The sequence below is a fragment of the Taurulus bubalis genome (assembly GCF_910589615.1).
Source record: "Taurulus bubalis genome assembly, chromosome: 11".
In the NCBI taxonomy this organism is placed as follows: Eukaryota; Metazoa; Chordata; class Actinopteri; order Perciformes; family Cottidae; genus Taurulus; species Taurulus bubalis.
Genome location: NC_136599.1, coordinates 15,650,449 through 15,667,643, shown reverse-complemented (window position 1 = coordinate 15,667,643; position 17,195 = coordinate 15,650,449). Strand labels below are relative to the sequence as shown.

Here is a 17,195-nt window from a genome sequence, read left to right as displayed (position 1 = left end):
ATGCATTTATTAATTTAATCTCTCTTTTTAATTTAATCTCTCTAGATCAGAAGAAATAAACGTTTTAGGTAGGTTTTTATTCATTGGTTTAAACTCAACAGACAAAGACTTTCAAGCTTGTTTTTATTATTATAATGAATACAATACATAATATCCTACTGTAACAGAACTAATAATAATTAGTAGTAGTAATATTAATGATATGTGCACTGCCACCCTGTAAATTATATGAAATCAAACATTATTAGTTCATGTTCCACATTTGAATATGCTTATTTGTCATTGTCTTTTATGACTGTATGTAGAGATAATGACATTTGTTTACAACAACTTTTTTTTTAATATGTACTGCAACAACAGTAAATATTTCTCTGATATTATTAAGTTATTTTTTGAATTGGCCTTACTTTTTAATCTTCTTAAGCATTACTACGAATGGGCTTCTAATGGGGCTCAGTGTCTCCCTCCAACACTCTCAACAATACAGCGGACAGTAGGTGTGGATGGAATCACAACCTTGAGTTGCCCTGGTGAAAGAAATTGCCCGTACATAATATAACATCGCCTTGTTATGAATCATCTGATACAGTCTATGAAAGTGTATAGAGAGCTTGAATTATATGATATGTCCATGACCTACGTTTTATGACAAACACTATTTACATAATCAATATTTAAATGGTTACCAGATTTGTCGTTGAACATTGATTTGTATATCTTCTGTAGCGTAGGTTTCCCTTCAAACCGGAAAAGGTGGGCGCCCAGTCTCCACCCAGTCTTCAATATAAATGGTCAAATTATATTTGACCATTCCTAGATTGCCTCTTTGGCACCACCCTCTTTTCTCTGTCAGGGAGGGAAAGGGCTGTTCTGTGCTCTTAATTTTCTCTTTCTGTTACAAACTGTATTTATTTTCTTTTTATTTGTTCAAGAGGGACAATGTACAATGTACGTGTATTGGATGCCTTGTTAAAAATAATGATAAAGAATCTTGCAAATGAATGCAACATGACTGACATCCTTAAACTGTGCATCTGTGCATCTCACCAGAAGCCACAAATAGTGGCAGGCAGTTGCCAAAACATCTTCTGAATCTATCCTGCAGCAATGACAGCTGTGGCCACAAATACCTGCCACAGCGGCCTTCTAGACTTGAGCTAAACATTCAACCACAAAACTATTGTTGTGCCTCAATGAGTGTCTATGTACCACAATATAGCCTAATTAATAGACCTGTGTTTAAGATTTGACCAAGGTAGGTTGATTGACATTTTGATTACAATGGTATTCAACTAATTCTTAACTAAAACCTAACCTATATTGTTAATACTTGTATTCTTAAGAGCACTTAATGATTTATGTTCAGGAAAAAATGACACAAGATTAGTTAGGGAAAAATATGTTTCATTATCAAACAAAAAAGTGCAACAAATAAAGTGCTTAAACAGTAGCCTTTTAAAGCAAAACAATAGATCAACACATAAATAAAATAACAAAAAATGAGGTATTAGAAGGAGATCAAAAGCTGGGTAGAACGCGCGTCTGGAACGAACCCGCACCTGGAACGAACGCGCGCCTGGAACGCGTCTGGAACGAACCCGCACCTGGAACGAACGCGCGCCTGGAACGTGTCTGGAACGAACGCGCGCCTGGAACGAACTCGCGCTGGAAGGGAACGCGCGCTGGAAGGAACGCGCCTCGGTCCAAAATCAGAAATTTGTTTTGCCGTGAGAAATTGGTTGTGTGGCGTGAGTGCGTGTGAAACATGCAAAAGCATGTGTCACACGGCGAAACCGTGAGAGTTGGTAGCTCTGATAATATATACCTTCCAGGACCTTAAGCAAGTTGCGGCCCCGCTCTCTCTAACACAGGCAGATGCCTCAAAAACTAGTGGCACACGAGGGGCAACTCGTAAGTGCCCCGCCACCTGAGGCGTGCCATCGGAAATGCTGCCTCCAAAGTAGTGGCAGCTCGCAGCACATGAGACGTGCCACCGGAAATGCTGCCTCTAAAGTAGTGGCAGCTTCCGGAACAGCGGCATCTCCCTCTGGCACCGCGGCACCTCCCTCCGGCACCGCGGCATGTGCCTCAAGCACTGTGGCAACTGAGCGATGCCACAGGAAGTGCCTGTACAAGATGCCGGTGCCGCAATTTGAGCTTGCCCTTTCTCTAAACTTGTCAAATGCAATCTTACGAAACACCAGACATCCCTTGAAAAGAATAACCACAGAGCTAAATCAACACTGACTCGGTGTCAATAAATACGCAATATTATCGGTTTCACAGATATAGTATTTATAACATCGCTGTTGTGTTAAATTGCATTACATTGTACAGCTGTTGGTGTATTCAATACTTAACTTAATTTTGAAGCAAAAAGGATACTTAAAAGATATATGAGCACACATGTAGTGTTGAAATTGTGTCCTCAGGGGGAACACAAAGATGATAGTCGGAGGGAGTATGATCAATTTTTTTTTCTACTAAAATACCAAAATGTATTTGATTTGATGCAATCTTGTGTTTCAGTTTTTGATGTCTTATGTTTTGACTTGTTTTGATAGAGCGATAATTAAAACATGGCTGATATGATGAAAGCAGAACCAAGTTTCATTTTAAAAACATCATTATCATCCATCACCCCGTTCACTGTTTAGAATTCATCATCTGCACTGTGTTAGCAGTAATCATTTAACATGTGCACGACCAATGCGTCAATCGAAGATTCATCTTGAAAAGTGGTTGTTGATTGTTTCTGGTTTGGAGCCATCTGGAGCTTCGATCTGCACCAACAGTGTGGGATGAACTTTTTGTTTAATTTTCTCTCAAGACTTCCAGATGCTTTATTGATGTTGATTGTTTATTATCATCAAAAAGCAGGTTGGACATTAATGCAGTCTGTGACACATTGACCACTGCACATATTAAGTCGTAAATCACAGCAGAGAAAACAAATCTCTGCTGTGGGAATTTAAAAAAGAAAGGAAAAGATGATTATCAAATCAAGGGATTTGTGATTTTTATCAAATATTGGCTCTGCCTTTATCAAATCGGTCATGTTTTAATGAAATGATGTCTTTATCAAAACACATAGAAATTTAAGAAAAAAAATTATTATTCATTGCACTTTCATCTTGTCTGTTTTTGTCATTTATTATTTAAGTTACACCTCTGGTCTAATCTAAATAGATTCTCCTTGGCCTTAAAGGTTTCCCTTCAAAGCACCAGGTTCTGAAAAAACAGTAACGTACAGTCACGCTGAAAGCAAGACACATGGCATAAAATCAATATTACATCCATCGTACAACCAGGGGTACATTCTAAAAGTGCACACATTTTACTTCCTATAAATTGAGTGTGTAGACTTTATGTATAGGACTACATAAATACTTGTTGTATTGTGTCATATCTTTTCTCATAAATAGAGAGACAGGAGCTGACCTCTTACATTAGCTGAAGAGTCACATGGAGTGCACTAGAAGGTGCTTACTGTATCTTGCATTTGTGTAAATATTTCATGCACTTCCTATTCAGTTGCCACTATAGAGACAACTAAACGACAAGATTATTCCTTTTAAAGATGCTTTGTTTCCTGCAGGTGGGATATGGTTCAGATGAGCCTCTGTCTTGAGCTACGGCTCTCAATGTATATTCAATTCAGCATGCACTTTGTATTTATGTTGTTTGCTATGTTTCTAGAAACCATCTCCCTCCCTTGGCTCCTATGGGTGCAGCCAGTACACCCACGACAGTCATTGCAGATTTGCATATGGTTGATTTCGTGCCTCAGGCATACAGCAGCAGGGCACAGTTACAGTAGGCTAATGGGTTTGACATGCTAATATTGTGCTGCATTCATATGCTCTAGTGTGCAGTATGATGTACCATATCAACAAAAAAGGTTACTTCCATTTGTATAATGAACTATAATATCACGTTACCTATACAACCATATATGATTCCCTCCCACAGGCTATACACATAATCATAGCCATGAGAGCTGCTAACACTGCATTCACCTGCATCAGCCAATAATTTAGCTTTGCATTTCCTCAGCTACTAATGACTTGGATACATGATTCTCATTAAAACCACATTATAAACAGAAATGATCTGTACCACTGTGTCAGTTCAGCGCTTCAGAGCTCACATTCTTTCCACCGGCAGACCTTTCTGTCTTAATAAAGACACAAGGGAAAAACCATACATCTCATCTGTCCCGTTATTTTCCCCAAGACAAATAAGTCTAAGAAGATTTGCTCTGAAGCGAATAGCACAAAATGAAGTGTGTTCCCATGGGCACAGCACATATAAATTCAGAAATGATTGAGGTGAGTTATTGAACCAAGCCTGAGTAGCAGGTTTCTGCATATATGAAAGGGAAAGAGTGTACATGTGAGTGGTGTGTGTGAGTGTGTGTGTGTGTGTGTGTGTGTGTGTGTGTGTGTGTGTGTGTGTGTGTGTGTGTGTGTGTGTGTGTGTGTGTGTGTTCATCACAATGTGGGTACAAGGAATACTGCAATATGATGAGTATTTTATGTGCATACTCCCCAACATTCAGTCTTGACTTTTTAAGACTCATTAAAATCATAGCTAAAGAAGGTCTCATGTTGTGGTGAGACTCCTGGGAGTTAAAGGAATTCAATATGATGTTCAACCTAGTTTCTTGAAACTTACATTCCTTCGCAATTAAATAGTATTAGCATATACATTTTGAAGGCAACGTAATGCCGTTCCGATTAAGAGTATATTATTTAATACATGTATTGTTAAATGTAACATTGCTGCAAACTTCTCACTGCCGCTGCAAAATGTTAATACTGACTGTATCCGTAAAACATTCTTTGTCAATGACACGTTGACGCTTTTTCAAGTACATTTTCTCCAAAATGTACTTGAAAAAGCAAATGTGTAACAGACTGTGTAACTGACTGTGTAACGGCATTTTGAAGGAGACAGGGTTGAAGCTATCTGTTGTGAGTGTGGGTATGTGTGGACAAGTATGTGTGGACTCAACAACTCAAAGGTTTGGTGAAGGTAAAACAGAAGGTTAAGACTTTCAAGTCCATATTAGAATTATGATTAGGTTCATTCTTAGGAAAGAGTTGTCTAGGTGTGTAGTGGTTATGGTAAACATTACTATAGGATAAGTAAGTTAAATGGCCTCAAAAGTAAAGTAGTACACATTTGCATGTGTGTGCTGGATGTAGGAGGCAGCAAAATGAAGGCAGATTGAGAGAGAAGAGGTTTGGGGGAACAAAAATAAATGAAAAACACAATGAGGAGAAAGGGGGTCAGGCTACAAAAAAATAAAATCTGGTTGATAGAAGGAGGGAGAATAAATGGGAGATGAAGTGTGGAAAATAGGGAAAGGGCTGCTGATGTGCTTCTTAAGCAGGTCATTGGAGGCAACGTGCCTTGGGAGGGCTTGTTTAAGCATGGCTAACAGATTTCCTCAGTCCCTGCGGGAGCTGTTCCTCGGCTCTGGTCCGGAGAGGCACTGTCACTTCAGGACGCATGAAAAGGAAATGGAGCACATCGCCATTAAACGACTTCTGAGCTATCGTCTATCGCAGGAAGCGAGGAAAACTCCATTACCCATGGATGCCGTTTAGCTATTTAAACAGGTCAGGGATGAATAACATTGTACCGTTAACTGAATGTTATCAGGAACAGAACATTGTAAAGAAACCTATACTTGTCCTTTATTTCCTAACTGCCACAAGAACCTCCTGACATAAGAGCTATTGAAACCATTAATAGCAGCGTAACTGACTGTTTCATAAGGGCTCATTTCTGCAGTTTGTCAAACTGCGTTCTCTAACGACAACCATATAATCTTCATCACCCTCTGCTGCAGAGGAGTCTCAGTGGTGATCAAGGTGCCCTGCTGAAGCTACAGAATGAATCAATACTTTTTTTCATCGTGTCTGCCTGGGGCTCCTGAGTCTTCTGCCTGTCTCTGATGTGTGAAGCCTAGTTTACAGCATACTGGTGAACACTGTCTCTTGATCCTGCTCATCCTCTTATTCAGCACTGAAGGGCACAGAGCTCTGTAATCCACTGCCACCAGTGCCTGGCAGAGTTCATGGTCGACACCAAAGCCCTGTTATTCACACAAGCCCCCCGCTGCCAGGGCCAGCACGGCCTCATCCAGTACTTCACATAGAAGCAGGCTTCACAGTCTCACACACAAACACAAGCTTCGTAGCTCGTCAAACTCTCCTTCTCTCTTGCAAACAGACACACATAACTCAAAGAGCTATGCACAGGTCTGTTGGTGCTAATGGCTTCAGGGCTTCATATTTCTCAATTTACGTTGAAGGGGTTGATAGTGCCATGTGTCTCACGCTGACTTCAATCTGCTCTCTGTGCTAGATCGCCTCCCTAATGACAGTAATTGCATTGAGGAAGCCCCCAGTCCTGTTCAATTACCCATTCTCATCCAAGCACACGGGTCTAATCTTGCAGTATAATGTACGATACAGATGGCTGGAGAAGGCAGACATATTCATCACCGCCTCATCTGTGCTGCAACGTGTGAAATCCAGAAGGAGAACCATGTCACATTTGAAATGGTTGAGAAGTGGCCCTGAGTTTTCATTATCTGATCATATCAGAAAACTTTTGTCAGTGTAGTGGGGAACACTCCCTAGAGAAGGGTTTGTGAACGCAGCCTTTGGGGAGGAGCCAGCCCAATCAATGCCACTATAAAGGCACCTGTTGGCATGGCCTCATCCACTCTTGGTCCTGTGGTGGCTCGTGGTTCTCCTGCTGCTGCTGCTGTTTTGTTTTGCCTTTGTTTCGTGTTGCTCTGTCTTTGTTTGGCTTTAGTTGTTTTGCTTCATCCATTTTATCTATTTTGCTTTAGTTTGTTTTGCTTCCTCCATTTTATCTGTTTTAAGTTTATTTTGCTGGTTTGATTTTGCATGTTGTGGCTTTTACGGTGGAATATATATTCTTTTAATTCCTGAAATAAACTTTTGGACAATTGTATAAAACACGTCTCCGGCCCAATATCGGTTATGAATCTGTGTCCTTAGCGAATCCTAAACTGACTCTTAGGGTTGTTAAACGGATATTTCTTGGGGTGCAAGTCCCCAGGTAGCGTTGTAGGTTCCCTTCCATTCCCCCTTCCCTAAGACCCCGTCACATCAGCAAAAGGTAACCAATTCAAAACCAAAAAAATCACTGTACTAAAATGGCCCCCACAGTCACCAGATCTCAACCCAATAGAGCATCTTTGGGATGTGGTGGAACGGGAGCTTCGTGCCCTGGATGTGCATCCCACAAATCTCCATCAACTGCAAGATGCTATCCTATCAATATGGACCAACATTTCTAAAGATTGCTTTCAGCACCTTGTTGAATCAATGCCACGTAGAATTAAGGCAGTTCTGAAGGCGAAAGGGGTCAAACACAGTATTAGTATGGTGTTCCTAATAATCCTTTAGATGAGTGTATATGATTTGGTACATGAGAAAATTCAAATGTCATAGATGTGCGCAAATGTGCCCCAATGCAAATTTTGGAGACCTCGCCTGAATGTTTTCTGTACTGAACCCTCTTTAACTTTATTCTGCTTCACTTTATCAAAGTCAACCTTGGCAGAGAGAATGTTCACATACTGTGCTATAATTTGGGTTAGAATTAGACCTTACAGCTGCATAATTTCAAAGAAATAATATTTTTTTCTAGGCGGACCTGAAACCTTTTCATTTTTGCCGTGTCAGATTAATTTACTCTAAACCAGTAACATACAGACTGATATTTACACATCTGAACAAAATCTCACATGTGTAGCCTTTTATTATAACACCAGCATTATTCAAATATCCCTAGTGGTTGCAGAGATACACCCTTTTTAGTTGGAGTATGCAATTTTTGAGCAGAGGCCTAACAATAGGTTGGTTTTCAAAGTATATTTGTCTCATTGAGAAGTTAAGTAAAGGAAAAATGTCTACCTGGCTCTGACTGGCTGTTGTTCTCACAAAAAATTGCTCAAAATCAGAGAGTGAACACAGTAAAATGGACACTCACCCTAGAGGTTTCTCCAGGCGACTGGCAGGTGATCCCACGATCTCTCCCAGTGTACAGTAGACCTGTCCCAGGAAGTCCTGCCATGAGGGGGAGCATAAAGTGGGATGGAAAGAGACGTAGGATGGGGGCGTTCAGGTGGATCACGGGGGTAACAAGGAGAGTCGGTGAGGAGTTAGGCAGCATTATAAGAATTGTACAGTTATGAATTAGGACATCTGAGGCAGACACGTACGTTAACGTCGGTTGGCTTCCAGGGTGAAGAAGGTGGAGAAGCAAGAGAGAGAGAGAGACCAGGCAGGAGCAGTGACAAGACAACGCATATTATGGAACAGAAGGCACATGACTCAAATACCAGACTGTCATCAACCAAGTGCAAGAAAGAAGAGCAAAAGTGGATATGTGAAAAAGCTGAACAGCAGAGGGTGCAGAGTTAGAGTCTCAGAGGAAGAGAAAAAGAAAGGTGAACCAGGACAAGAGATGAGAGGCCGAAAGAGTTTCATTCAAAGAGCTGTTTCCAGAACATGCAGCACAAAAACACAACAATTAAAGCATCACATTGATAGACGCAAAATCACTGCGGAACATTTTTGGTACTATGCAAACCAAGTGCTGCAAATATATTCTTTATATGTCTATGTAGAATGAGTAAGAACTTATTTATCAAAGCTTTTACCATAAATGACAACACGAACATACATCATCTCAAATGCGTACCTGAATGTATGTTCTCCAATAAAGTGTTGTTCTTTTCAGACAGGTTATATACATATCAATGTAGTATATTGTTTTGAAATGTACATTTATATGTGTATATGCTGTCTATCTAAATTGCAAACAACACTACAGCTTGTAAAAGCTTTAATAATGATGTGCAATGCTTCATTTCTCCTTTAAAAAAAAGGTAATGAGGGTATACCAGATGCAAATGAAACTCTGATTGTATTAGCTCTGGAGGAATAAAATATCTCATTTACAAACTGAAGCAGATGTAAGATATAATCCAAACTATATTTTGGCAGATGAAGCATAATTCATTCCTTATTCCAAAATATATTTGAGCATTTATATGCCCCAAACTTTGGTTTGCATAAAACCTGAATAATATACACACTAATAACAATTATAAACCTCAAACAAATCTAATGCATTTCTTCACTTACATGCTTTGCCAGATCTGGACTTTTAGAATCAATATCATACCTGAAATCACAAAGAAACCACAAATCACAGGAGCAAAGATGTGGGCAAAAAATATTGAGATGTTAAATGAACTACCGACTCCCATAAAAAAAATATTGGCTGCAGAGTGGACATTTTCTGCCTGTCAATCACACACCTGGGTCATTGAGGGAGCAAAGGGGAAAGGCATAAGCAATAATGTTACAGTTAATTAAGGAAGTAATTCTATAGTTTATTAATGTAATTTCCGTACTATGCCGAGGGGATCATATTAAAACAATCTACCAATGCAGACAAAGTTTCCGGCATTTGCCAGTCAAACTTAATGTAAAAGTAATTAAACCTCGGTATGCCCTGGCTCCCACTTCTGTGATAAAAGAAAGATGTAGATGAGCAGCACTAATTAAGAGGGGATGCACTCCCTCCTTTCCTGTTCCTGAGACAAATCATGATAGCATGCCAAATTCATTCATTATGTGTCTAAAAATCCACAGGGAACTGCAGCTCTGTCCTGGATACATCACTGAGGTCCACTAGGGACTTCATGCTTGAAGCAAGGAAAAAAACAGAATGGCTTTTTGGAAGCATATAGCCGTTCTACTTGAGGAGGGGGAAGAGTGAAGAAAATGATCCTGACTCTTTTCTGGGAGATCTCAAAATGAAACTGCACCTTCCTGACCTTCTCGCTAGCCTGGCCTTTTTAAGAGGAAGAAGGCAGCTATATGTGAAAGAGGGGAGGAAAGGGGTCTTTGTGAGTTTTATGGGACTTGGTTTCAGACATTTGCTTTGCTTAGCAGCAGGGAGATTAAGGATAACACTTTATATTAAATATGTATCACCCTTATACCAATCTCCCTTCAACAAATGACTACTGAGACACTGCACCAATGAATAATTCCTCAGGGGAGCCGAGCTGGTGCCAAGGGAGGGAAGAGCGAAAATGAGAGACAGGAAAGATGGAGAGGGGATGAAGAGGTAAATAGGGGAGATAGATAGTGAATAAGGGAGAAGATGTAAAGCCTGTGGTGGAAACAAAAGGAAGAATTGGGAGGACTGGGTTGGAAGAGGACAGCAAATCTGAAACACACACACCACGTTGTGTGAATCCCTAGAGGGCCGGATCACACAGAATAACTCACGCGTCAAAGCGCAGGTTCTGCTTCTCCTCAAAGAAGTAGTCCAGGATGTACTTCCTGACAAAGTCTGGGTTTAGTGTGTTGTCTATCACCTCTGTTCTCCCAAACTAGATCAGAACCAGGAAAGAAGAGGGAAAAAGATAGAAAAGGAAGAAGTTAGTCCAAAGCTTTGACACAGCACATCATGCAGTCACTTAGAAACTACATCCACTGCTCGATTACCTTACCCCACCCCCATTATCTTCCCCCAGCAAGCGTGTGAGTTCAGATAAGCTCAAATTTGATTAACAGAAGTCAGTGATCGCACAGCGTCAGCTCTTCTTGTCCACGTCTTCTCATTGTGCTGGGGTTGAGCAAGCCTGAGGAAAAACACTGTATGGAGTCCAATTACACTTATTTAATTAATACCACATTCACTGTCGCTCTCACAACCACTTCACGGGCGGAGGAAGGGGTGACGAGACAAAGGCAGAGAAAAATAGTGATTTTCATATTTTGTCTTCACACAGGGGAACTGTCACAAATGACGGAAAGATAGAAAACTACCTCCTGTTCCCTGGTGTTAGGAAGAAAATAAGAACCTGCCAGCACAAACCCGGGAAAAAGATTTGTCAGCGTTACAGAGCAAGACCTTGTGATGAAGTGATGTGCTGATAAACAAATCAACAGACAAAAAAAGCATTGCACCCCCTACACAAGCACATCCATTTTATCCAAAATGAATAATTCAAAGTCAGAGAACTGATGTTGAGCTGCATAATTAGAAGAAAGTGTAACCATAAACCGACACAGTGAATTAATAATAGCAGTGTTAGAGCTTAATAAGTAGATGAAACAGCAGGATTATAGGCTCACACCTATGTTATTACATCCGGTGGGGGTTAAAACTCAAAGTGGGAATTAACAAGGGAGCTACACAGAGTAACGTTACACCAGTAGAATACGTTTACCGGATGGACGCCTATGCTAATGCAGAGACAGTCAAGCCGTGTGTAAAATATGCCAGTTTGAGAGTGGGTTTGCTGAAGTGTAACCTGCCAGCAAACATAAAAGTGTGTCTAAGCTGATGAAAGTTGAACTGCTGTGTTTGGCAGCTCTCCTCTCGCTCTTTTTCTACATCCCTGTCAGAAAGTGCGAGCTCCCATCCAGCAGATGCAAAGGAGGTGAACTCTCCACCGGGCGAACAGCCGGTTATTTCCATGATAAAAGCTAAATGTGGTGGGAGGGAGCCAATAGCATATTCAATTTGGTTTCAGACCAAACGTAACAGAAGAAAGAGAATAAGCACCAGAACAAATAACAGCCACCCAAGGATTTAACAGATCTCCCACTTCACATGTTATTCTTACCTTGGCAAGTACACAGTCGACCTGCAAAGTCAGAGTTGCAAAGCATTACAATTAACTGTCAACCCTCTCAAAAAAAGAACAGAGGGATATCAGGGTGCTGGCAGTGTGCACTTCTTTCCCTCCAAAAACCCCAACTAGGATAAATTGTGAGCTGCAGTGTCAGAAAATGAATCTTGGTAAAAAGATGAATGTCTCAGAGTCTGTCTAGAAGTGGAACGATGAGGATTTGCTTGAATTTAGCAAGGTTTTGTTGTGTCAGCTGAGTGAAAGCGGTAGAAAGTGTCGTGCACTGGGAGTAATTACAGACGAGGGATTCAGAGGGAGAAGATTAAGACTTTACTGTCATGTGGTAACAAAATGATAGGCTGCAGCTACAGTTGTATTCAGTGAGCTACGGATTCAATTAAATTAACATGTATTTGTATTGCACCATATACACATCATACGAAAGCAATTTACAGTGCTACATAAAACAACAAACACAAAAAGACAACAAAAAAAAGCAGCAAACGTGTGCTGAGATGAAGCAAGTCTCAGATCAGCAGCCAGAAATACTGATCTCAACTGATCTGAAGTCATCTCACTGGACTTTAAAAGTGCCCTGGGCACATGAAGCAAGACCCGAAAGTGCTTTGTAAACTAAAAGGAGGATTTAGAATCTTGGAGGCTATATGGTCTGGCCTTTTTGCCCTGGTTCGAAAATGTGCAGCTGAGTTCTATGGATTGTAAAATATATCCTGCACACAACAAATGCATGCATGAGTTTCTCTGAGTCGGGTTGTGAAAGAAAGCCTCTCATCTGTCAGTAGGGATGCTGATAGATTAAAGTCAAAGGGAGCACAGGTCTCAAGTGAAGCCTGGAATCAAAACGCTATCTATCTTTTTGTCTTGTTCTTCTTCTCTTGGATAAATGTGAAAGACTCACAGCCGATGGTGGAGTTGGTCCCATAGAAGAGTAATTGGATTACAGACGGTTAACGGCCCAGTGAAAGGTGCTGCGACCAACCCTATCTACTCTTGGGAGAACACAACCGCATTAGATGACAGAGGGGCAAACGAGGCGCTTAGCTTTATCAATACGGAACAGCTTGACTCTGCTGCTCACAAAGCCAGCTGTCCCCTGCAATGAAAACACAAGCCTGTCTCTCTTTTAGGGAAAGACGTTCAGCGTTTGTAAGCTCGAGGCGGGGTCATGTCGCCAGTGGTGACAGGTATCGGAGGCTCTTCCCGCCTGAACTCTGAGCTTGAAGCCTGTTTACAATGCTTGTCAATGAGTAACACTTCTCTGGCTTAACTCAAAGAATATCACTGTGCTGATGATTGTTTTACTGTGAGCTAAAGCCAACTGCTCTTGAAAGATATATGAGCAGAAATTATGATCAACCACCAAGTTTAAGTATTATTTGCTCTCCGCTGAGAGTGTTCCATTCATTTTAATCACCATTAAAGTAAAGCAATGGAACACTCAGCTCTCTCAGTTCATCAACAAATCAATTAAGCCATCGATCAAACATCCAACCAGTCCATCATTCAGTCAATCATTCAGGTTAATTGTCCCTGCTGGGAAATTTATTATGCAGTCAGGTTAGCAGAAATTGACGAGCACAGACACATAACACACAAGACGTGATAGCACAGACAATTACCATGGAGACATGGAGACATAGAAATGACCCCAAATACATTAAAACAAAATTTCACACAAACAACTCTTAAGATAAGTCTTGTGAACCGATTTAGGATTTTAGTTTAAATGTGATAAACTTTCTGCGTCTGTGTGTTTATTTTTATTTTTTTAAAGCAAGGACATCTTGACCGCTCCTCACTTCACCTGCGACCAGTGAAGATTGCGCAAAGTTACAGTTCCCTGCCAAGAAGTAATCTGGCACATGAGGCCCGAAAAAACTCAGACTTAGTTTTTTGTAAACATGTGACTAAGTGAGCTTTCGGGTGCTAGTGGGCAGATATTTTCACCTGTGGGAAGTAAAGCTAGCTGTTTCAGCCCAGTTTTTTGCTGAACTAATAATATATTGGCCCTAGCTTTATAGTTACTTCGGACGTGAGAGTTCGATCTTCTCACCTTACTCTCAACAAGAAAGCAGATAAGCATTTTACCGAAAATGTCAAACTGTTGCAGTAAGACTTGGCTTTAATGTCAGGATATATAAAAGTTTTGGGTTTTGTGGTGCATGGGCACAAGTAAAAAAAGCGTGAATATAGAGTGCAATTTCCATTTCTTGCTGCTTTTTCTAAGAATGAGTGGGGGTTCCCTGCAAATTAAATAACCGCCTCAAATAAAAGACAAATTAAAATGTTCAACCTGAACCTTTTGGTCGCACGCAAACCGATGAATAGTTTATTTTCACCTAATGTTAAAATCACATCAGTTCCTGCAGAGCCACCAGCTCTTATTAATAATTGAAAGGCGGCATGGTCCTCTTTCAGCATCTGGACAGCTCCTTAAACTCCTGCAGCTTCAGCACAGCCTCTTCCTCGCTTATCTCACCAGTAAAAAGTGACATTTGTTTTTCTTCCACCCCTACAGTGCATATTCGTCTCTGTGATATTGCATGGGAGGCTGTGCTCTCCCGAGTCAGCACCATTTATGTTTCATCGTTTTCTTGATTGAACTATGGATAAATTCAACCTATCACACATATAATTCACAGGTAAACTGCTATACCTGCTATACCTGCAGAGCCACCAGCTCTTATTAATAATTGAAAAGCAGTATGGTCCTCTTTCAGCATCTGGACAGCTCCGTAAACTTCTGCAGCTTCAGCACAGCCTCTTCCTCACTTATCTCACCAGCAAAAAGTGACGTTTGTCTCTCACCCCTACTGCATATATAATTATATATATATATATATATATATATATATATATATATATATATATATATATATATATATTCATCTCTGTGATATTGCATGGGAGGCTGTGCTCTTCCGGGGAGCCCCGTTTCATCGTTTTCTTGATTGAACTATGGATAAATTCAACCTATCAAACATAATTCACAGGTAAACTGCCAATAGATTCTGTGGACATTTGTGCAGTGTGTGTGTGTGTGTGTGTGTGTGTGTGTGTGTGTGTGTGTGTGTGTGTGTGTGTGTGTGTGTGTGTGTGTGTGTGTGTGTGTGTGAGTGTGTTTTTGCCATTTGAGATTGAGTATCTCTCATCTTGAAATTCATGAAAACATCCTGCTCTGCAGCACTGAAAGCTGATTTAAACCGTCCTCCATCTTTAAGGGCCCACCAACACCAAAACACAGATTATAACTGAATCCTTTGCATCATGCAACTGAGTGTTTCCCAGTCTTAAATCTGTGTGTCATACTGCTGTGCATCAGTGGGACACAAAGGTCTCTGTGGAGTCAATAAACATCTCCTATTGAGCCACATTGTGAAAGCAGAAGCAAAATATTTTGAGCTCTCACTATCTGTCTTCCTGTTAGGCAGCGTATATATACAGTATTGATTCAGCTGTATACATTTCTGACTTGGTTGCCTTTTAGCTTTTGAAAAAAAGTGATTCATGGTCACAAAAGATCTGGCTGGATGAAGATCAAAAGAATATCCGACTGCAAAAAGAATCTGGAATGAACAACTATTCCCCCTTTGAGATAGTTTAAAGTTGTTATTTCTCTGTGTGTCATCCGTTGACATTATTCAAAGGGATCTTCTGCCCTCCTCTACCTAATCTGCCTCTCTTAATACAAATAGCTGCCACCTTAATCAGTCACAGCTAACACAGTTCTGACCAGCGTTCGCAGAGTCAATCAATTGCAAATGATTGGCACTTGCAGCATTTATCTTGAGGGAGAAGAAGGGAGGCTTGGGAGGAGGGGGTGTAAACAGAGAGTGGGCTGTCATGGAGAGGAGACTGAGGGCCTGATTGAGTTGTCTTGACAGACAGACGGCTGCAATCTCTTACCTCTCTCCACTGTTTGGACTCGACGCCCTGCGTGTACAACACCACCACTGAGAAGAGAGAGAGAGAGCAGGAGAATACATTGTCACTACACAATCTCAATCAAACATCCTGGTTCTTTAAATGCTGTTTGGTTTGTTCCCTCTTTGCTCGCATCCATCATTAATTATCCTGCCATCATTAATTATCCTGCATAATGAAGTGCCAAGCTTGATGATGCTGCATCGCCTGACATTCTGGGTTTCATTTCCACATGCAAAGAACAAAGCTATAAAGCCAGATCTCCGGTTCCTGGAGCACAATTTAAGCTCTGCAATCAAAATACAATTTCTTAACGGCAGGTATCTGCGGATTTCTGTTTGATTTTGCGACTTCAAATGAGGCTGAGGCTGGCGAACACGACGTGACCTGTCATATATCCCAGGGTTCATCTTCAGGCGAATATATAACAGGGCCAGTGTGATATTTTCCCGGTAGCTTATTTACACAGGGCTTGAACCTCCTCCCTATTATGATAAATGTCTCATCCATTCTCTATCCCTCAGGGAGTATCAAAAGAAAATGCCTTTATGGAGGTTCCCCATGTGTCTCACCAAAAAACACCCATTTGTATTCAAAGGATGACTTTTATTCCCTGCATGCATTAAGGTACTTCCATTGGGGAAAGGTTGTCACATTACTGTGCAAATGATATGCAGCTATTGAAGGAACATTTTGAAAGAGGAGAGTAAACTAAATCAAAGTAATGCTCAGCAAAAGTAAAAAGTATAGCTTCGCAAAAGGAGAGGAGGTGTATTGACACCTCCTCTCCTTTTAATCGTATTCTGAACAAAGAAAAGCTAAGCTGCAATTAGCATTGTAAAAAGTTAAGAACTTACATGGGTCGGATTTGGAGAAAGTGTCTCGGTCCAAGAGATCCCTGTATGAGAAGGAAACAGTCACACATTAAAATTGGGCCCCGGCATGTGTTTCAGTTGGTTTAATTAATTTCACTAAATTGAATAAAAGAGACACAATAATTGCATGATAATTCACAACCACACTTTACTTCAGATAAACCATACTATTAGGGGACAATGTCAAGAAAAAGATTATGGCATGCATGTGCCATATTGTTTTATTGTTTTTATTCAAGTAAGTGTAGTAGTTCAAGACAGAACAGAAATACATTGTAACAACTGTTAATCTCAAAGTGAAGCATTCTTGAAAGTATTCAAAATACAAAAATGTGGACTTGTTCTTTCGTTAATTATCATATTTTCTACCAAATTTCATAACTAATACTGATAAAACTGGTAACTAATCAAAAGATATATGGCATCGATGATCAGAACAGAAGTATTAAAAAAACTCACATTTGCTGCTACAACCTGATAGGACCGGTGGTTGTACTCGTTATTTGAATGGTGATTTAGTAACGTTTGTTCTTATTTAGTTTTTTATGTCATACAGCAAAGGTTTGACGACATTTCAACAAGACCACAGGAACAACACCAGGCGAAGCAGCCATTTTGTCATAGCAGTCAGAGAAACAACAGAAATACAATGAAGAAAATGACAC

The 17,195-nt window shown here is 40.5% G+C and overlaps 1 protein-coding gene across 1 annotated transcript in view; it reads right to left on the bottom strand.

The window, feature by feature from the left end:
- cpne5a (copine Va) overlaps window positions 1-17,195 on the bottom strand; it is a gene marked incomplete at its 3' end in the record, with an annotated part of 68,279 nt that overhangs the window by 37,690 nt on the left and 13,394 nt on the right. Inside the window, exons 2-7 of the mRNA XM_079225676.1 lie at window positions 16,513-16,553; window positions 15,638-15,684; window positions 10,359-10,462; window positions 9,201-9,240; window positions 8,273-8,287; window positions 8,041-8,117 (exon numbers count right to left, since the gene is read on the bottom strand). Of these exons, the coding sequence (XP_079081802.1) occupies window positions 8,041-8,117; window positions 8,273-8,287; window positions 9,201-9,240; window positions 10,359-10,462; window positions 15,638-15,684; window positions 16,513-16,553 (324 nt within the window). The remainder of the gene's footprint in view (window positions 1-8,040; window positions 8,118-8,272; window positions 8,288-9,200; window positions 9,241-10,358; window positions 10,463-15,637; window positions 15,685-16,512; window positions 16,554-17,195) is intronic.